The sequence below is a fragment of the Mauremys reevesii genome, linkage group 10 (genome assembly GCF_016161935.1).
Source record: "Mauremys reevesii isolate NIE-2019 linkage group 10, ASM1616193v1, whole genome shotgun sequence".
Lineage (NCBI taxonomy): Eukaryota > Metazoa > Chordata > Testudines > Geoemydidae > Mauremys > Mauremys reevesii.
The window spans coordinates 31,989,012-32,011,263 of record NC_052632.1 but is presented as its reverse complement, the minus strand read 5'-3'; the positions used below and the strand labels follow the sequence as shown (position 1 = coordinate 32,011,263).

The 22,252-nt window shown below is 40.8% G+C and overlaps 1 protein-coding gene across 2 annotated transcripts in view; it reads left to right on the top strand.

The window, feature by feature from the left end:
* The window catches only part of VPS13C (vacuolar protein sorting 13 homolog C), a 192,156-nt gene that overhangs the window by 77,854 nt on the left and 92,050 nt on the right, over window positions 1–22,252 (top strand). The window contains exons 30-39 of one of the 2 annotated variants that reach the window (XM_039491026.1): window positions 1,647–1,763; window positions 2,830–2,933; window positions 5,230–5,397; window positions 8,292–8,596; window positions 9,911–10,058; window positions 10,725–10,833; window positions 11,289–11,422; window positions 13,501–13,657; window positions 16,327–16,406; window positions 21,206–21,265. In XM_039491026.1, the coding sequence (XP_039346960.1) occupies window positions 1,647–1,763; window positions 2,830–2,933; window positions 5,230–5,397; window positions 8,292–8,596; window positions 9,911–10,058; window positions 10,725–10,833; window positions 11,289–11,422; window positions 13,501–13,657; window positions 16,327–16,406; window positions 21,206–21,265 (1,382 nt within the window). Of the gene's footprint in view, window positions 1–1,643; window positions 1,764–2,829; window positions 2,934–5,229; window positions 5,398–8,291; window positions 8,597–9,910; window positions 10,059–10,724; window positions 10,834–11,288; window positions 11,423–13,500; window positions 13,658–16,326; window positions 16,407–21,205; window positions 21,266–22,252 lie in introns of both variants that reach the window. The other variant, XM_039491025.1, reaches the window with a different exon arrangement.

The following is a 22,252-nucleotide window of genomic DNA, read 5'->3' as shown; positions in this document are numbered from 1 at the left end:
GTTTGTCTGCTGTTTGCTGTTTTTGGGAGAGAGAGAATCAAAAACCTTCTATAATGTCTTGGATTAGCTTCAGCATTTTGTCACATAATTAGCTAAACATGTTTATTGTTAAATTTCCAAGCCTCTTGGCTAGAAAACTCCAGTATCCAATCTTAATGGCCAGTAAAGGGTTCAATCATGCAAGATACTAAGCACTCTAGCCCTGACCCAGTAAACAAGTTAAGAACAAGTGCTTAACTAATGGAGACTGTTTGCGTACTTAAAGTTAAGTATGTGCTTAATTTGTTGGATCAAGATGCAGGAGCATGGATGTGATCTAAAGATAGGTGTGGCAGGCATAATACTTAGGAAAAAGGGAAAAAATTTAACGTCTGTCACTTGTGTTGTCTTCAGTTGGGCTTTTTATTCCTATATATGCTTGTTTAAGAGCTGCTTCATATGTGGCTCACTCAAACTTTGGGTATGCCAATGACTTTCTCTCTCTGCTTGTGGAATAAAAAGTAAGGCAGGATCTTAATCCTCATTTCAGGGTAGTACACAGAGAGAAGAGGCACACATTACTTGCAGAAAGCAATTATTAACTTAAGAGCTCGGTGCTGAGCTAGAAAATGCAAGAATAAACCTTTTCTGACAAGAGACTTGCTGAGGAAGTAGCGTGTTCCTTTTTTCCTAATGAAAATTCTCTACATGCTTCTGGAACATAGGAGCAAAAAAAGATGAAGGAATATCAAGACAGTTGGTGACAGAGGCAGCAGTCTGTGCCAGCTTCCCAAGAGCTATAAAATGTACTTGGCAAGTGTCACGTGGGCCAAGAAATGTACTACTCTGGCAGAAGAGCAGTCTAAAGCAGTTTATCAAGCTAATGATCTGTTTATGGGTGATAGGTTCACTCCTTCTGCAGACCAGTAACAAAGTTACTGCACAGACAATTAACAAACTATGAGCATTTAAACTTCAGAGTTGAGCATTACTTTTAACTATGTCAGTCAGCACTTTTATTAATCAACACACATATTTAGTCTCAAATTTTAAGAAAATCCTTTCTTATCCAAGCAATAAAATTAATCATGAAAATAAGGCCACCTGTACATAGAAGATGTAAATTGATAAAATGCTCATGGGTTTTTTGTAACTAGAAAATATTTATCAATCACTATAATAACTCATATTTTATAGTTGATGTTTTATATACAAATTAGTTTAATTAACATTGACTGCATTTAAGCCTAATGTAGCCATACTTGATTTCTCTAAAATTGTTGATCCACCAGAGGTAGCAAAAGTGGGTGTGCTACTTTCAACAGAGCTCCAGGCAATGCTGACATTTAAAACATGTCCTATAGACGAGATCTGAGCAGCTTAAGATTGGTTAATTTGTTCACTGGTCATTTGGAACCCTGTCAAGATTAGCACTGCCATTGATGGTATCAGCAATAAAGATGAACCAGAGGCAGCAGTGGTAGGAGTTCTTAATTTTAAAAAAATAACAAGGTTAATCTTTAGTGGATGTAGTCCTGTCAACACTGGTCTTCCACTTGTAAGGTTAATTTTGATACTCCCTTTGTCTACTTGACAGAGGCTGAAGAGCTTCAAAGTATATTGAAAACAAAAAAGGAGTTATGATATTCTTTGTTTTTACTTAGTAGTGACCAAAACTGCCAAGAGTAAGGATGTTATTGACTTCAAGCTGTTTGCCAAGTTGGATGCCTTCTGTTTAAATGTGTGTGATGAAAAGAACAATATTGCTGAAATCAAGATACAAGGTAATGGCTTCCTTAGTAAAGAGAGTGGTTATTGGACTTGTTAGTAAATTAGCGGTAGTTACTTTATAACTTGGTAAAAAGTAATCAAAGAATCTTACTACGAAGGTGTGAACTTGAGTTCTTTCACTTTTTTGGGGTCTATTTCTGGTGCCCCAAGTATGTATGCTGAAGCCATCTGGTGCCCCAACTTTTAATTTTTTAATCATCATATGTGATGTAAAATGTTTCCACTTTATAATATGTAAATAAAGAAAATTTAACTGACGTTATCTGTGATGTAACAATTAACACTTTCTTAACTGAATAATAATAACCAGCTCTTAAAAAGCATTTTTCATCCATAGATCTCAAAGCACTTTACAAAAGAGGTCAACATCATTATTCCCATTTAAAGATAAGGAAACTGAGGCACAGGGCAGGCAGTGACTTGCTTGAGGTGACCTATCAGGATTAGGACAAAGGCCTCCTGAGTCTCAACACAGTGCTCTGTCCTCTAGACCACACTGCATCCAAACACATAAATACAGACAGGAGATGAGGAAGGGGACATGGGGAAGCAGTTCCATTAAACACAGATGTGGGTGGATTATTGTGATGTTAAGTCAGAATGGAGTTGATACCTTCTCTTGGCAAATAGGAACCGTTGTCCATAGACTTTCAGGGGAGGCTTGCGCATGAAGCTAGAGACTCTGTAGCTGGCTGTTAGACTTGTAGTTAAACTTTGTGGTACAATCTGCATTTGCATGGACATAACTGAAAACAAGCAGCATTGGATCTGCTTCTGAAGTGCAAATAATGCACATTTCTATCTGCTGCTGGATAAAACACATTTTTGTTAGTGTCAGTAGCAAGACAAAAAATAGATGCATGTTTCTCTTCAATACCGGCAATCAACATAGGAACAAAAAATAGCGAATGGCATACATTATGTTGTAAAAACTTCTTCAGAGCTCTCAGAGGAATTCATTTACTAACTATCATACATAAAACTACTAGACAAATATTTCTGAAGCAAATAATGCTGTTAGGTAATTTGGAGTAGCACTTATCTCTCATTCTCTTGCAGGTGTCGATTCATCACTCTTCCTTCAGCCAAGTCACACGGTGCTCTTTGCCCGTCTTAAAGACATAATTGTCACAGATGTTGATTCAAGGACTGTTCATAAAAAGGTATAATGCATGATAAAAGGGTATTCCTATTTTACTTGATCCTTAGTTACTTTTATGTATATAAACCGTTTGTGACAGAAGAATTCACCCAAATATCTTTAAATGTTTGACTTGCTAAATTCTAACAAGATAAGATGTTAGCGACACCAGGTGGGTAAGAATTTTTATTGGACCAACTTTTACAAGATATTACCTCACCCACCTTCTATGTCCATCTTGGGACCAGCAAGGCTACAGCAATGCTGCATACAAGATAGGATGTGTAATATCTAGGTGGAACTGTGAAGAGTGAAACAAGTGGTAATGCTTCCCTCCCCAAAATATGTATTAAGTAGTTCAGTGGGGTAGCATTCTCTCCTTCAAGTAGGCTTTACATGCAGGTCTACAGTGGTGAAAGTTTGCAGATCTGCATTGGTGATTCCAGAAATCTAATTGTAGGTGGTATTGATCTTGAATCACAAAACCTTCAATTTGGCACAATAGCAGTTATGATTCATGAGTCCTAAGAACCAGAATAGCCAGGGAATATTGCAGGTTTCAATAAGAGTGAAATTGCAGAGTTACATTTGGGCAATTACATAATGTCCAGTCTTCGTGGCTCAAAATACTGAGCTTCACAGAAAGTAAGTTGGCATGAAAACTTATTTAAAGTTTACATCCCTCCCCCTGGCTAACCTAATGGGAAGCATTATCACAAATCAACAGATGGATTTAAGGCGTGCGTTTGGGAGATTTTTTTATAAAATCTGGATAATTGTATGTTTCCTCAGTCTTGCAACCAGTTTCCTTCTTGCTACTGGACATAATTATAGTTATTTCACCTACTGTGGCAATTGTCAGAATTTTTACATTTCAGATCATTATGCTGAATTGATTACTGTTTGTACTCCTTTAAGTAAAATAAATAAGCATTTAGATAGGAGTGATATTGAGTTGGTTCTTAATATTTTACCTACAAGATTGAAAATTACATGAAAATCCAGCAACATGTAACTTGCAACTTCTCAAGGAAGAAGAGCATGTAGTTCCCAGAGGCCTAATTTGTCTTACTGCATATGGAGTTACATTAAGACATTTAAAGGTGTGGTTAAAATGGTGGAATAATAGAATTATTTCTCCCCAAACATTGAACTGAAGTGCTATGTTGTCATAGTTGATTGCATTTTCCCCCTTTAAAAAAGGGAAAGAAAAAGGGGAGGGGAAAAAACTGACCAGAGACACCAGATTTATTTGATGAAGGAAAGTCAAATATATATTCTGATTTTTACTCTGACTGCACATACATGATATTACAATTTAAAAGTAAGTCTAATTTTATGCCAGAAAGAGCAAAAATTAAAGCATCACAGCTCCGAGTTTGACAGAAGTGTGGGGCTTTTAATGTCTTCTTAATAGTACTGAAGATTCAGAAGACTTTGGAAAAAAAGATTATAATGCAAAACAAGTCCTAGGGAATTAAATTTTGTCTGCAGGTACCAGTCACAAAATATCTGTGCTGCATACATGGATAAATGAGGAAAATGGTATACTGTGCACAGACAGTATGGTGTCACTATTCCATAACTTTTTGATACTTAACCAGTTACTCTTGGACTTAGAATGCAAATCAATTTCTTATTGATGTTCATGCCAAGATTGAAGATTAAATGAGGACAAATTACTGGATTATTGGAGTGCTGTGTGAATATCTGACAATTAGTTTTAAAATATTTTTGTGATCATAGGTCTGAAATGATAAAGGAATTCTTAACAAATTTCAGAAGAGTTAAAATAAATATCTGTGCTCTAAGAATGAAGTTTCAGATGTAAGAATTGTTTATGTTGTACCTGTATATTGAATTTTGTATAATTTGAAGGGCTCCTTAATTTTAACTGGAGTATGAAGTGTTTTAAATAGACTTTGCGAATGAACACCCCTAGCTTGGCTTGACTTCAAAATTAAATGAGTTATAGACTATTGCATGCATATACTGCATTAGAGACGATCACTGAAAAATCTAAATTGCCTCCAGGTGGGCTTAAAATAAAAATATTTTGTGGTTATGAAGACAAACTAGCAGATAGATTTGATACTTGAAAAATGGATGTGCAAATTGTTTTTAACTTGAAATAGAATCTTTTGAGTACCCATTTTAGATTAATGTATATGCTTTGTCTGCTGTTTACATATTTAATTTCCTACTTTATTCATAAACATTCAGAAGGATAATATGAAAAGTAGATTAAATTTTTGTTTTGCATTTACTTGAGAACTGGGAATAGTGATGTGAGGATCCTGTACCTATGTCTTCTCCAGGCTGTCTCTATAGTAGGAGATGAAGTCTTCAGTTTCAACCTGGCACTGTATCCAGATGCTACTGAGGGAGAAGCTTACACTGATATGTCCAAAGTGGATGGCATTGTCTCTCTGAAAGTGGGCTGCATTCAGATAGTTTATCTTCATAAATTCCTCATGTCACTTCTGGTAAGATTGCTTATTGTACTGAATTACCAGTTCATGTTGTACCTCCCTCTGTATGAAAGCCACTCGTAGCTTGCAGTTGCCATTACAAAAAGGACAGATTTACTGTTTTAAATACATACTAGGAGGACAAAGGTTAGATAAAAACATTAATTTGTAGAATAAATTCTTAATTTTAATATATGTTGGATTTAAAAAAATGTTGATCTACAAGTGCTTGAAACTCCTTTTATAAAAATGAGATATGGCGGTAATCAGAATTGAAACATTGTGTTTTTTCTCTCTCAGCATCACACAGTCACTTGAATTCATCATGCAAAACCCAGCATTATTAGAGATGATCTTCTCTTGCAGTTGATTACCTCTACCATAACCTACAGCTCATGAGACTTATTTCTATTTGCTTTTCTGCTCTTCATAAATTTGATGAGTTAAATGTTTTTATCTAGTTTACAGGATGCAAACTAAGTGGGATGTACTACAAAGTTGATGTCATTAGGACCTCTGTTCTCCATATTTCAGAACTGTTTGCTGGAAAATGACTTTTTAAAAAGCAGTTAATGAATGTTGTTTATCTTAGCCACATCTTGGGTTTCTTTACCTGACTTGTGAGCAAAAGAGCAATGTTGCTGTGCCCTGAGGCTAATGAGTTTTGATTCCCTTCATGAAGGCTGGAAGTTTGCTCACATAAGAGTGAATCATGGTAAAGAAATAGGTTTGTTACATTTGGATAAATAGCAGAATGGGGACCACTTCAATCACCGGTGAAAATTGTTAAAATGCCAGTTTAAGCAGGACAAGCTGTTTACACTGTTACTGAATGAGTGTTCTAGAGTGTCCAATAGCCCCATTCTCATATCAAGTAGAATGCTCAGTCTGAGTGATCTCTGCGGAAAGTTTATATTCCAAATTTTTTCCCTTTTGCTTTAACTAATGCACAGCATTATTTTTTATGTATTCTTTTTACAAGACTTTTTACTAGTTAACTTGTGGTACTTCTAATTCTGAATGTCCCAAGAAAATGGAAACAAATTCTTTTAGAGGTAATAGAAACCACTTTACTTTTGGTCTGGGCTGAGATCTTCAAAGCTGAATGTCCAGTTTACATTAAAACTATTTGAATGCCCAATTTACATTAAAATTAATGAGACCTGGGTGTCCAAATCATTCAGGTTTCCGTGAAAATACATTAATAGTTTAAAGAGAAATAACTACACTTTTATAAAATTGTGGAATATTGGTATGGACATGCTTAAGGGGAAAAGATTTATTTTTTGAATCTGGAAATTAGGAAATAACAATTCTGATGAAGAAGAGAGTGACATATCAATTAAATGTGTCCAGCACGATGTTTTTGCTGAATTATCCCCTAGTATATGCATATATTGTCCGTTAGTAACAGGGGCGGCTCTAGAAATTCCGCCGCCCAAAGCAGGGCGGCGTGCAGCGCCGCTCGCGCCGCCCTTCCCCGTTCCCGCGGCCGGGGCAGAAGTGCCTGCGGACAGTCCCATGGTCCCGCGGCTCCGGTGGATTAGCTTTCAGTTTCACAAAGTTATCTCTGTTGTTGCCTATGTCTGTTTTTCAAATTTTCTGTATTAATGTTAACATTATTCACTATCTATCCACGCATTGATTTCTTGTTGTGAAAGTGGCATGGAGAAGGGGTGTTTGGTTTGTCTTCTCCCAGTAAGACTGGGAGGTGCTAGTGAAAATGTAACCTGTTTTGTGCCAGGCTGCACCTTTTCTCTCCTCTCAGCAGACATGCTCCTCAGCTCACTTCTTGCTTTGCTTGAAGAAGCAACTTGTGTCTCTGGCTGAGGTGCTATCTTGGCTAGATCCCTGGTTGCCTCAGCTTTTAAAGTACCCAGATTTGTCCATAGGAACTTCACCAGGCACATACAGGCCACTAACTTACTTGGTAAAATCACAGAAATCCATCCATCAAGGGGCTGGCATCCTAGAATCCTCCTTCCTGGTATTTAGAGCTCTCTGTCTATGGACAGGAGACCCATCCTACAAACTCAGGCACTTACTACCTCTTTTCAAGGGATCTAAACTCTTTTTGTATGTGTTCTGGACCTAACCTCAAAATGTCAGAGAGAGTCTAAAACAGTTTCCTTCGTATTACAGTTTCTGCTTTCCACAATAAGCTAGCGATTTCAGAACTGTGGGAACTGAATCTCCTAATTGATTTAAGATCCTCTGACAGTCATTTCATTCCCATAGAACTCTTAAACTTCATCTAGACTGTACCAAATAGAGGAGGAAGTCCCACTCTCCCTTTTACCCAGCTCCAGATTCCAAGGAAAAAGAAGAGGCCTGTGGATTACCTCTCTCTGGCAGCTTCTGATTTTGCTCTCATGTAGCTCATTACATGGTAGACTCATGATTACCTTAAAGCTTAGAGACAATTTCACTATATCAGTTGCCACCATCTGAGAAGAAAGAAGATTGCAAGGATTAATCTGTGTGAATTGATCTGTACCTGTGGCACTCTTGCTATTGGAGAAACAAGTATTTTACTGGTGGTATTTTTCCATAACGAGGTGACATTGATGTAGTTACTCGCCATTTAGGTACTGGCTTGAATAGAGATAATGCTACCAGGGAGAGAGAACCAAATGAATAGACATGTAAAAAGTCACCAAACTGAAGAGCTGCCTTGTAGGGAATAGATGATGGAGGTGTAGATGAGTGCAAAAATGCTTAATTCTGATTGGTACCTTCCTTCCTGATTGACAGATAACAGGACATATCTCATCTGTCAACCCATATTATCTTGCCATGGGAAAAAATTAACAGATAAGAAACGTGCTTTTAACGATTAGTTATACAATAGGAGAGCAGCTAAACTGTATCTTAATTTTTTTCTTTCCACCCCCTTATGTTTGTTACAGAACTTTCTGAACAACTTCCAAACAGCAAAGGAGGCACTGAGTGCTGCTACAGTTCAAGCTGCAGAAAAGGCTGCTACCAGTGTGAAAGATCTGGCTCAGAGGAGTTTTCGCCTTTCAATGGATATTCACCTGAAAGCGCCAGTTATAATCATACCTCAGTCTTCAGTGTCCCATAATGCTGTCTTAATAGATCTTGGTTTGATCAGGGTACAAAACAAATTTAGCCTGGTATCTGCTGAAGGCTGCTTACTTCCTCCAGTCATTGATAAAATGGATGTGCAGCTCACGAAGCTTAAGCTGTCTAGGTATGATAGTTGATTTTACCATCTTGAACTTGAACTGAAAATTCAACAGTTCATTAGTAATTTACCTGCTGTGAAGTTATTTAATGTAACTCCTCTGTAATTTAGAACTCCATGTGATAGAACAAAATATTACTTTTCAAATATTGCTTAAATTAGTTGATGAATTTAGGATGATAAGAAGGTGTTTATTTTTTCCATTGTGAAGGTAAGTAAAGTTGTAAATCATTAAATAGTGAGTTGACTGATAACAAAAGGCAGCATCATGTCAAATAGTGTTCTATTTATGAAAATATAAACACACTTCAAGAATGTTTGTATTTGAGCTTTAAATTTCATTAAATTCATTGTTCTGACATTTCAAAAAACACTTTAATGTGGATAAATGTAAAGTAATGCACATTGGAAAAAATAACCCCAACTATACATACAATATGATGGGGAGCTAATTTAGCTACCACTAATCAGGAAAGAGGTCTTGGAGTCATAGTGGACAGTTCTCTGAAGATGTCCACGCAGTGTGCAGCGGCAGCCAAAACAAACAGGATGTTAGGAATAATTAAAAAGGGGATAGAGAATAAGACTGAGAATATTTTATTGCCCTTATACAAATCCATGGTACACCCACATCTTGAATACTGCGTACAGATGTGGTCTCATCATCTCAAAAAAGATATACTGGCATTAGAAAAGGTTCAGATGGGGGCAACTGAAATGATTAGGGGTTTGGAACAAGTCCCATATGAGGAGAGATTAAAGAGGCTAGGACTTTTCAGCTTGGAAAAGAGGAGACCGGAGGGTATATGATAGAGGTGTATATAAAATCATGAGTGATGTGGCGAAAATGAATAAGGAAAAGTTATTTACTTGTTCCCATAATATAAGAACTAGGGGTCACCAAATGAAATTAATGGGCAGCAGGATTAAAACAAATGAAAGGAAGTTCTTCTTCACACAGCGCACAGTCAACTTGTGGAACTCCTTGCTTGAGGAGGTTGTGAAGGCTAGGACTATAACAGGGTTTAATAGAGAACTGGATAAATTCATGGAGGTTAAGTCCATTAATGGCTTTTAGCCAGGATGGGTAAGGAATGGTGTCCCTAGCCTCTGTTCGTCAGAGAGTGGTTATGGATGGCAGGAGAGAGATCACTTGACCATTACCTGTTAGGTTTACTTCCTCTGGGGCACCTGGCATTGGCCACTTGCAGTAGACAGGATACTGGGCTGGATGGACCTTTTTGTCTGACCCAGTACGGCCATTCTTATGTTCTTAACATATGGTTTGTTTTATATTTTTATTGGTTGTTTCTTCACTAGGACAATTGTACAGCCTGGTTTTTCACAGCCTGACATTCAGATACTTCATCCTATTAATCTGAATCTGTCTGTGAATCGAAATCTAGCTGCAACTTGGTATCACAAAATTCCTATGTTGGAAATCAAAGGGCATCTTGACACAATGAATGTAAGTATTTTTCTTTAAACACACTACTTTCTGATTGTGTTGGGTTGATAGCGCGAACCTTTACATTGTTGTTAATTCCATGAATATTCTTTGTTTAAAAAAAAGTTACAGGTTGGTTAAGTCTATGCAGGTTTATTAGGACCAAGAAGAGACTCATCGTGTTGTGTTAGGTTTAGTTGGAATTTAAAAAAAAAACAAAAAACTTTTTTACTGCACAAGAATATTGAACTAAAATGATGGTTTTAAACTGTTAAAGAAAATACACTGTGATCAAGAACGTATATACCGGTACATTTGTGTAAAATGAAAATCAGATGAGTTTACATCTCATAGCCATCTTTTAGAAAGAACATATTGTAAATAAGACTGAATTCCACTGTCGATAGTCAGATTCCTTTTCACAGTCCTAAAAAGTCTTTACCCAGTAACTTGTGTGTTGTTTTTTGTTGTTGTTTTGCATTTCTTGGATGGTCACATATAGGGCTGCATTTATGAAAGCCATATCATTGTGGTGGTTGATTCTTTTGAGTGGTACTGCTGAGTGAGACGTGATAGTTAAAGAGTAATGTATTCCTGCCATAAAGAGCTGCTTTGCTGATATAGTTGAACAGTAGAACGAACAGATATACAATTCATTCTTAAAAACATTAAGCTGTTACATTGCAGGTTATTTTAAGTCAAGAGGATTTGAATGTTCTGCTTAAAGTATTGACAGAAAACCTTGGTGAAGCAGATGAAATGTTAAATAAAGCAAAACCAGTAGTGCAAGAGGAAGGTAAGAGACTTTTTCTTCTGCAGTCTTCAGTTTCAAATGGGTGTTAGTCTTCATTAAATTTTCAGTGAAAGTGAACAATTAAATGTAAATGAAAAGCAAGTGTAATTCTGTAAGTCTGTCCCTAACTTTTTTACTACACAATTGTTTGTTCTCTTGCTTTCTTGTCTTATGTATTTGTGCTGACATTGCTAATACTTAAACATATATTTGAAAGTGAAAATATTGCAAGTAAAAATGAGAAATGTTATTAACTAAAATATATGTGGAGTTACCCAATATTGTCATATTGTGAGTGTTTGTAATCAACAGTGCTTCCTTCTTTCATTCTTTACTGAAAGGCTCAGTTGAAAGAAATTTTGTACATTTTCACTAAAAATCTTCATAGAATGTGTTGTGTGAAATGAATTGTAGTAACACTTTTTTGAATGAAATTAACAAATCATTAAAAATGGCAGGAAAAATTAAAGGAACTGAGATACCTCTGTCAACACAGAATGAGAGTACTTCAGGAGAAAGCTTACCTGGTTCAACAAAAGTAGCATTACATGAAGATGTAACCAACATGCTCCTTAATTTTGAAATCAAAGAGGTATATATTTAACTGTACAATATCTTGCTTGTGGCTAACTGGGAGGACCAGTTTTGTATCCCTCTGTTGCCGCTTTGCACCAACCAGGACAGAGTAACCATTATGCTAGTTCAGCAGGATAATCGGTTTGCCCTTGGTTAAGGATATCACTAGCGGGTGGAGCTCACTCAACTCAATGCCAGCTTCCTGGTCCCCAGTGTAGCACCTTTTTACCCTCAGCGGTTTTTAGTTACCCATCTGTTACATGCTCAGCCAGTGAACAAATGTTGGTAAGAGATGGATGCTGCTATAGAAAAGAATAACTTCCCTAGGTAATTTTAAATGGACTTAAATCAAATGTAAATACTGGCAACCTTCTGCTTTTGACCTTTAGCAATATCAGAATGTTATGTGTCAGTCCAAATAAAATGAAACAAAGCAAAACCTTGGATTCCAGCAAAGAAATCTTGTGGTATCCAAAATAGTCCCTAGAATCACTGGTTTTTAGAAGTTACAAAATGGAAAATAAAAATTCTCATCCTCAAAGAGAAAAGAGCCTCTAAGTTTTTCAGTCAGTCAGTCTTTAATTACATGCTCTGATTCATAATATACACACTGGCCCAATTTTTCTCCTTTTCTGAGAGGGTGGGGGCAATCCAGGAGCTGTAATCAGGTGCCTGATCTGTATTATGAACCCAATTTGTTTTCCAGAGACTGTCTGAATATGAAATGTTCTGGCTGTGGCCCCAGTTCTGTTGTAAATTGGATCACGCTAACGGCTGTATTAACTTGATCCCCTTAGATCTGGCCACTGTGTGGATATAACACTAGCTGAGAATTGGCAGAATGCAGATGCCCATGACAGGGTTTGGGGGACAGTTGCCATAGGATCAAGCTGGTCTGCTTTACACCATCTGAGATTTTCCCCTGTGCCAGGGATACTCTCACTTCTTCAGTAAGGGATGGATTAGGTCTCTCTGAGCTTCATGCTGCAAAATGGCCAGAACTGGGGATAGAATCTGAGTCTTAACTCATGATTGTGTTTGGGAATAGGAGATATCTCATTTAAAACATTGTCGTTTTGATTATAAGGTTGTATGTCCCTCCGAATATTTTTGACTCGCTATAATTCTTGTGCTTTCTTGTCTTCATGCCTCTTATCATGCTGCCCCTCTACCTGGAATGGTTTCCTCATAATATTCTAACAAGCACTGTATTATTTCTCATCTAATTCCATTAAACTAACTGCATCCTGCAATGCTTTCTACTACCACATCAATCTCTTACCTAAAATTTCTGTGCTCTTGATCTGGACTCATGGTGGCCTTTCCCCTTAGCTCAGATCATAAGATGTTTGAGGGTAGGGTGACCAGGTGTCCCGATTTTATAGGGACAGTCCCGATTTTTGGGTCTTTTTCTTATATAGGCACCTATTACCCCCCCACCCCACCTCCTGTCCCGATTTTTCACATTTGCTGTCTGGTCGCTCTAGTTGAGGGGTAAGCACTGTGTATTATCGAGATGGGGTACATTGATGGTGGTGTTGAGGTTATTTTTTAATCATTTTGATGCTAACTGGAAGAACAGTTATTTACTTGCACATTCTGTTCATTCACTTGAGGGTTTAGATACATTACTCATCTAAAATAGCACATAGTTCACATTAGTGTCAGTTCCCCCCTCCTTGGCCCCGGAGAGGGCAACTTAGTATTTTTCTAAGTGTTTAGTTGCTTGTTTTGTGTACAGCACTGAACAAAGTCTTACACTAAAGAGTTTATAATATAAAATTGATCTAGATAAGACCAGGAGGTACTGAAAAAGCTAGAGAAAGAGAACCTTTTTCCCTTTTCATACCATTGCTATAGATTGTAAGTGAAGATTTTTCTGGAGGGATTTTACAGATATAGTGGCTTGGCTGAGTGGAATTGGGAGAACAGTCCATACATATGGAAAAAGCATAGATACAGGCATGTGTGAGGTAAATAAACAATGTGTCAGTGCTGTCATTGCTGAGTTATTGTAGAGTTATGGACATTATAATTGCCTGCTATAACCAGTGAATACTTTATTGGAATATAACCTTAATTTATCCCCCCCAGGTTGTGGTAGCCTTGATGAGACAGGTGCAGAAGGAGGGGCATCCCTTACATATTCTAACTGTGCTGCAGCTTGGAAGTGAAACCAGAATTGGAAACCACAATATGACTGCAACAGCTTATCTGAATAAAATTACTTTGAAGTGCCTTGAATTTACTGGTAAGTGCATTGTAACTTGACGCTTTGTGTATATAGTACCCAAACATTATAGCAGTAAGGTTGTACAGTTAAAAATTTTAGAAGTGCAGAAATGAATTTCTACAGCAACATTAACTTTGTGACATTGTCCTTAGGTAATAATGTTGCAATAAGTCAGTCTTTAATGGTCTAAGGCAGGGGTCCCCAATGCGGTGCCCATGGGCGTCATGGCACCCGCTGGGGCATCTAAATGCACCCGCGTCCTGGCTGGCAGTGGAGCATCCGCCGAATTTCTGCGGCGTTTTGGCGGTGACGCCTCTCGACGACGTCGCTTGGCGGCAAGTGGCGTCATTCAAAGGCGTCGCCGCTGAAAGGCCACAGAAATTCGGCGGCATTTCGGCGGATGCTCCACCGCTGCCATGGTCCTTTGTCTGGCGCCTGCCAGATGAAAAGGTTGGTGACCACTGGTCTAAGGGCTTGTTTTTGGTGTAAAAGTTAGCTTGAGTTAGTACACTTAAACTAGTTCAAACGGAGCAACAGCTCCAGTGAGAGCAACCACACTGTAAACCAGCACTTGAGGTACATACAGTGATTAGATTAGCAGATGATGAGTTTTAACTCATGCTGCTGCTGCTGCATCCTCAGCAATTTTGGAGCTTCAACCCTTTCTGTCAGGCCAGCTAGTTTGAGCTTGAAGCACCACTTAATTTGAGCTAGATGGTTTTGTGTATGACGGTTATTGTGTTTGTTAGCTCAAGCTATCACCTGAGTTTTGTTCTTAACCACACTGTCAATTTAATTGTGCAACGGTAATATTATATAGTGTAATAAATATTTGATAGCTGTACTGTTTCCAAAAGCAAATGCTAAAAAAAATTATCAATGAAAGTTTCATTTTAATTGTATGACTTCATGCCCAGCTAAAGCACTACTCATTAATAGATATACCCCCGTATTTTTCCGTGTATAAGGCGCCCCCATGTATAAGACGACCCCCCCTTTTCCAAAAAAATTCATCAATATTTTTTTTAAAAAAAAAACACAACATTTTTTTTATTTAGTAATTACCGTAGGCAACATTTACATACCAGCGCGCTGGAAGCCTGGGGAGGGCTGAGCAGGCTGAGGCTCAAGCAGGCAGGAAGGGGAGGATGGTAGGGGGGGAGGGAGGAGGGGAGGGGGTGCCGCTGGCTGGTGGCTCTGGCTGGGCCCTGCCCTGCCCCCCTGCCCCCCCTCCCCCCCCCCCCCCCCCCCCCGCCCGGCTCCCCGGCGCCTCCCCCCCCGGCCGCCCCCGGCGCCCCGCCCCCGCCCGGCCCTGGCTCTCTCCCTCGGCTCGGCAGTCCGGGTCCTGGGTCTGTGTTGGTGTGGTGGCGGCCCCCGCCCCCCGCCCACTGCCCGCCTGGCCCTGCCCCCGTCCGACCCGTCTCCCTTGTGTTGCCTCCGGGCGGGCTCGGGCGGCCTGGCAGCCAGCGCGCGGCAGCCCGGCTCCGGCTCTCCAGCTCGGCCGCGCGGGCTCTGGCTCCTCCCCTCCCCGCCCGCTGCCTCCGCTCGCGCTCCCCTCTCCCCCCCCCCCCCCCCCTGCCCCCCTGCCCCCCCGCCTCCCCCAGCCAGCTGCTGAGCCGTAGTGCCGCCAGCCACCGGCAGCAGGCAGGGGGGGCAGCAAGGGGGGTGGGGTGCGGGGGGGGGGCGGGGAGGGGGGGGGGGGGGGGGGGGGGAGGGGGGGGGATTTTGGGCATCACATCTGGGCATGGGCAGCTTCTCTCCCTCGGTCTCTTCTCCCTTACTTCTTGTGTATAGTAGACTAACCTTCATTTTTAAGTTTACGATTTTAGGAAAAAGTATAGTCTTATACACGGAAAAATACTGTATGTTAAGATGAGAACTCCAGCATTTTTTATTGTGTTTTTAAATAAGGAAAAATCCATAAGTAGATTTGAGCCCAAAAGGAAGACTTTTTTTTTCCTAAGGGTGTGTCTACATTGGGAAAAAAAACAAAAAAAAACAAAACAAGCAACCAACAGAAAAACAGCATATGGCAGCAAGTCTCAGAGTCTCGGTCAACTGACTTGGGCTTACACTATGGAGCTAAAAATACAGTGTAGATGTTCAGGGTTGGGCTGGAGCCCGGACTCTGGGACCCTCCTCCCTCATGGAGTTTTCAGAGCCTGGGCTCCAGCCGGAACCTGAGGATCTGTGCTACTATTTTTAGTCCTTTTGCACAAACTTGAGACAATTGATCTGGGTTCTGAAACTTGCTGCTACTGGTCTTTTTTTTGCAGTGTTAGCTGTATAATTGAAATATCTGAGTAGTGATTCTGACTTTTGCTACAAAGAATGGTATACAATGATGTCATTATGATGATGTAAAAGTAGCAGTGGGAAGATGCACATTTTTTCCAAACTGAAATTTTTTCATGGGTTTAACATAGTGTAAAAATGACTAAAACCATTACTTGGATAAAATTACATAAAATATTTATTTTCTTTAGATAGCTCTTGATTGGTGGTCTTTAAACTGAAAATGACTACTTATAATTATTTTCATTATGACCCATTACTTGTTCATTTTCAATAGCTGAGTTGATTAACAGTTAAAGCATTTGCATGGGGGCTTGCTTCCTTATAAAATGTGTACATGAGAGAGAGTGATTTGAAGTAATATAAATGTATATGTGCCCTTTTGTCTACAGACTCAAAAGGAGATCCTCTTCATATTATTAATTCTTCAGATGAGACTGGTGAACACCTTCTGAAAATGGAGTACATAAAGGTTTTAGTATAGTCTTTATTGAAACCTCTGGATTATTTTAACCAGTTTTAAAGCCCTGCTTTGGATTTCCAGCGGTGTATTATACTTCTGGAGTCTGAGGAGAGTCTAGCTACTGCCTCAATTTTGGGGTGACTAGATGCACTCTCAAGGTGCAAACCTTCAATTTGACACCCTCCTTCGAAGTGTTGGAACTGATTGTCCAGATACCTAGCCTTCTGGGTGCAGAACAGTAACCCTTCAAAATCCCCAGTGGTTGAACATACCCCTGTCCCAAAACTCGACTCCAAAATTATGAAACTTCTGTCTTACAGTTTAACTCTTAGGGGTGTGCAGCTGTTGTGAAGCAGTTAACACACACTTTGTACAGTCCAGCATCTTTATGCTCTTTATACTTAATCGTGGAAAGCACAGCAGAGTACAGATAGTGCAAAACAGTAAAACATCCTAAATGCAATGTCCTTCACTAGCTCACCCTGTCCTGGGGGCAGGGATCATCTGTGTTCTATCAGGCAGGGTCTTCCACAACTTTACCTACTCTGTCCCTGCAGCAGCCTCTTAACTTAATCTGATGCAAAATGCCTCTCTCCCCTGAGCAAAATGCCTCTCTCCCCTGCCCATGAATCCCTGTATAAATTCCTGCTTCTTTTATTTTCCTCCTGTTAACTTTGCACTTACAAACTCCTTTTCCTTCAGTTTCTTCTGCGATTTGAGCTATCACATTGTCTCAAGATACTTTACTTTAAATAAATGTTCCTTGAGTGCTGATGACTCACTGTATAATTGAAATATCTGAGTAGTGATTCTGACTTTTGCTACAAAGAATGGTATACAATGATGTTGTATCATGTGCCTGGCAGACACACAATAGAACCCTGTTAACTCATAGGGGATTCAAATACATGTAGACTTTTCATGATACAATAATTACATGATACAATTTCTTAAAACTGTCCACTATTCAAAAGTGGTAGAGACAGAACCCCCAATTCATCACACAAGGAACAACCTTCTTTGCAAGAAAGCTCTGTTAAATGGAATGGAACATTTGCTCATATCTATTTGTGTGGCAGGTGCCCCTTTAATAGTGGTACTGGCTTAGTAGGGTTCACAAAGTGTGGGGAATGGACTCTGAACAAGGCAGCCTCTCAGAGGGGGAGTGAGCTATTAATGTAGATTTAATTATAACAAGGGAGAACCTACAACACAGAATATCCTTCAGAACAGGGGCGGCTCTACATATTCCGCCGCCCCAAGCAGTCATGCGCAGGAGGCGGAGGCGCCCGGGGCGGACGGCCCCGCTTGCTTGACTGGTGAGGGTCCGGCAGCGCAGCGCTCGGCTGGGACCTCCCCACTGCAGGCGGCGCAGCGGTCAGCGGCTGCGGCTGGCAGCTGCCTGCCGCAGGCATGCGCGGGCCAGCCGACGGCCGCCCGCCAGCCCCACCGCGCGCAGCAGCAGCCACGCCTGGGGGAGGGAGAGCCGAGCCGCGAGCGGAGCCCGCGCGCGCGGCCGCGCCAGCGGTCCCGCCGTCGCCTGGCTCCGGTGCCGCTCCGCAGGCCACGCGCAGGGCCGCCGCCCCCCCTGCCGCCCCCCCCCTGCCCCGCCCCCGCCGCCTGCCGCGCGCGCTGGGCTGGGCCCGCCCTGGCTTCAGAAGGTACGTGGTTATTAGGGATAAAGTCCAGGACCCCATCTCAGTCCAGTAGTGCTTAACACTAGTGCATTCCTTTCTCTTAGTGCATTCCTTTGTCTTTTTAATGTGGAAGTACATAATTGGAACCAACAAGAGATAGAAGAGATCAAGCTTATTACATTCAGAGGGGTAGCCGTGTTAGTCTGTATCCACAGAAACAATGAGGCATAACAGATTTATTTGGGCATAAGCTTTCAAGTAGGTAAAAAAAAAAAACACTTCTTCAGATGCCTGGAGTAAAATTTATAGAAACAAGCATAAATATATATTGGCACACGAAGAGAAGGGAGTTACCTTACAAGTGGAGAACCAATGTTGAAGGCCAATTTAGTCAGGGTGGATGTGGTCCACTCTCAATAATGGATGAGGAGCTGTCAATACCAAGAGAGGGAAAATTGCTTTTGTAGTGAGCCAACCACTCCCAGTCCCTATGCAAGCCCAAACTGATGGTGTTAGGTTTGCAAATGAATTGTAGCTCAGCAGTTTCTCTTTGAAGTCTGTTTTTGAAGTTTTTTTTTCTTGAAATATGGCTACTTTTAAATTTGTGGTTGAGTGTCGAGGGAGATTGAAATGTTCTCCTACAAGCTTTTGTATGTTACCATTCCTGATGTCTGATTTGTGTCCATTTATCCGTTTACGTAGAGACTGTCCTGTTTGGCCAATGTACATGGCAGAGGGACATTGATGGCATATATCACATTAGTAGATGTGCAGGTGAATGAACCTCTGATAGTGTGGCTGGTGTGGTTGGGTCTTATGATGGTGTCACTAGAGTAAATATGGGGATAGAGATGGCAGTGGGGTTTGTCAGGGGTTGGTTCCTGGGCCATCAGTGTTTCTGTGGTGTGGTGTGTGTAGTTGCTGGTGAGTATTTGCTTCAGATTGGGGGGCTGTTTGTAAGTGAGGATTGGCCTTCCTCCCAAGGCCTGTGAGAGTAGGGGATCATTTTCCAGGATGGATTGTAGATTATTGATGATGCACTGGAGAGGTTTTAGCTGGGGGCTGTACTTGATGGCCAGTGGTGTTCTGTTGTTTTCCTTGTTGGGCCTGTCCTGTAGTAGGTGACTTCTGGGTAATCATCTCGCTTTGTCAATCTGTTTCCTCAATTCCCCAGGTGGGTGTTATAGTTTTAAGAATGCTTGATAGAGATCTTGTAGGTGTTTGTCTCTGTCTGAGGGATTGGAGCAAATGCAGTTGTATCTTAGAGCTTGGCTGTAGACAATGGATCATGTGATGTGGTCTGGATGAAAGCTGGAGGCATGTCAGTAAATATAGTGGTCACTAGGGTGGTGTTTATGTGACCATCACTTCTTTGCACTGTAGTGTCCAGGAAGTGGATCTCTTGTGTGGACTGGTCCAGGCTGAGGTTGATGGTGGGACGGAAATTGTTGAAATCCAGGTGGAATTCTTCAAGGGCCTCCTTCTCATGGGTCCATATGATGAAGATGTCATCAATGTAGCATAAGTAGAGAAGGGGCATTAGGGGGCAAGAGCTGAGGAAGTGTTCTTCTAAGTCAGCCATAAAAATGTTGGCATACTGTGGGGCCATGTGGGTACACATAGCAGTGCCACTGTCTTGAATGATACAAGTTCTCCCCAAATCTGAAATGGTTGTGGGTGAGGACAAAGTCACAAAGCTCAGCCACCAGGTGTGCCGCGGCCTCATCAAGGGTACTGTTCCTGACAGCTTGTAGTCCATCCTCGTGTGGAATATTGGTGTAAAGAGCTTCTACACCCATTGTGGCCAGGATGGTGTTTTCAGGAAGATCACCAATGCATTGTAGTTTCCACAATAGGGTCTCGAAGATAGCTAAGAGTGCTGGCAGCGTGGGGTCTGAGGAGAGATAATAGCCAGATAATCCTGCTGTAAGAGGTGCCAATGCCTGAGATGATGGGGCCTCCAGGATTTCCAGGTTTATGGCTCTTGGGTAGCAGATAGAATACCCCTTGTCTGGGCTCTAGGGGTGTGTCTGTGTAGATTTGTTCTCGTGCTGTAGCAGGGAGTTTCTTGAGCAGATGATGTAGTTTCTTTTGGTACTCCTCAGTGAGATCGGAGGATAGTGGCCTGTAGAATGTGGTATTGGAGAGTTGTCTGGCAGCCCTCCTGTTCAAAATCCGACCTGTTCATGATGACTGCAGCACCTCCTTTGTCAGCCCCTTTGATTATAATCTCAGAATTTTTTTCTGAGCCTGTGGATGGCGTTGCGTGCGTTCTGTACAGCTGAGGTTATGTGACAAGTGATGCTGTTCATGCACAGGCTGAAATTGTGGACATCTGCAGAAGCACTCTGTGTAGAAATCCAGTCTGTGATTTCGACCATCGGGAGGAGTCCACGCAGAATTCTTCTTCTTGTAGTGTTGGTAGGAGGGTTCCTGTAGGCCAGTGCTCTGTTCAGTGGTGTGTTGAAAATATTCCTTGAGTCAGAGACGGCAAAAGTAGGCTTTCAGATCATCAAAAAACTGTATCGTGTGTAGGGGTGGTGAGGCAGAAAGAGAGTCCCCAAGATAGGACAGACTCTTCTGCCGGGCTGTGTGTGTGGTTGGATAGATTAACAATATTGTTGGGTGAGTTAAGGATACCAGTGTTGTAGCCTTCTGTGACATGTAGGAATTTAGATAGTTTACTGTCCGTTTTCCTCTGTAAAGTGTGCATTATAAATGGCTTGTCTTGTTTTTGTAAAGTCCAGCCACATGGAAGTTTGTGTGGAAGGTTGGTTTTGTATGAGAGTCTCCAGTTTTGAGAGCTTATTATGGTATTTTCAAAATGGCCGTCAGGTGGTTTGTAGATGTAGATTTGAAGGCAAGATGGGCTATTACAATTGCTTATTCCAACCCCCTAATTAAGATACACTATAGAATTTCACCCAGTAAATTTGCACATAGACCCCATTAACTTATGTTGGCAAAGTAGGAATTGTTTAGAAAGACATCCAGTCTTAATTTTAAGGTCTCTGAGAGATGGAGAGTTGATTACATCCCTTTGTAATCTTTTCCTTTTATTAATTATTCTCATAGTTAAAAATTGGCATCTTATTTCAGTTTTAACTTTGTACTTCTATTAAAATACAGATATTGTTACTGTGTGTTTCAGTCTTGACTCTTTTTTCATAGGCTGATGCAGATGGACCAGACTTTACTACTAGTTACAAAAATACCAAGCAAGCTGTCAATGTAAGTATAAGCATGTAGACTTCAGCAATCTTTTAAGATGAGTTCCTATGTTAATATGTAATTTTTTGGAAAGATTAACTAAAAAAAAAGATATTTTTAAAGTACACTTGGTTTTAAGGTAACTTGAAAAGTGGTGTCTAGAATTTATTATTCATTTTTAGATGAGAACTGATGAATTCTTAATCTGTTCTTAGCTAAGTGACTGCCAATTTCTGACAATAGTTTTTTGTGGGATGTGATTTGTTAAAAGTAAGGAGGTGTTATACGCTAGAGTAGTAAACTTGTTAATATATCAAATGGGAACATATTTATGGTAGAAAAGTAAAAGCTCTTAGAAGTGGGGAGGATCAGTTGTGCTATATAAATACTCTGGGTGACTTTTAAATTATGTGAGCCAACCAGGCTCTAGCACTGTACTGTCTCAAGTGTAACACGGGAGACAGTGTCACAGAGAAGCTACTCCTTGATTGGAGGGAGAGTTCTTCACAATGTTTCCTTGGTGGATAGACTGCACCCCAGGTTGGCTAGCTCAGCTCTATTTTCCCCACCGCCTTTCAGTATCCTTTTGAAGCAAGCAAGCCAGCTCTGTACACAACCCAGATCACATGAACAATAGCGAGCAGCTCCAGTGCAGATGTAGTATAGAAGACTACTTGCTTCTTTGCAGGGGCAACTCACCTTTTGAACCTCATTAAGTGATGAAATACCATATATACTTGTTCATAAGCTGAATTTTTTTAGTAAAAAAAGGATGCACCAGAGAAGGGGTTCGGCTTATGAACGAGTGTAGAGCGAGAGAGGTGGGACCCAGCCCCGCCCCCCAACAGAGGGAGCAAGGAGAGGTAGCACAGCCAGCAGAGCCAGAAGGGAAGAGGCGGGGCCAGTGTCTCTCCACTTCTGGCCACGCTGCTCTCCCCTGCAGCCTCCGAAGCAGCTGCAGCTCCGGGGCTGGCAGGCTGCAGCCGTGCCACTCGGCCCCACCCCTCA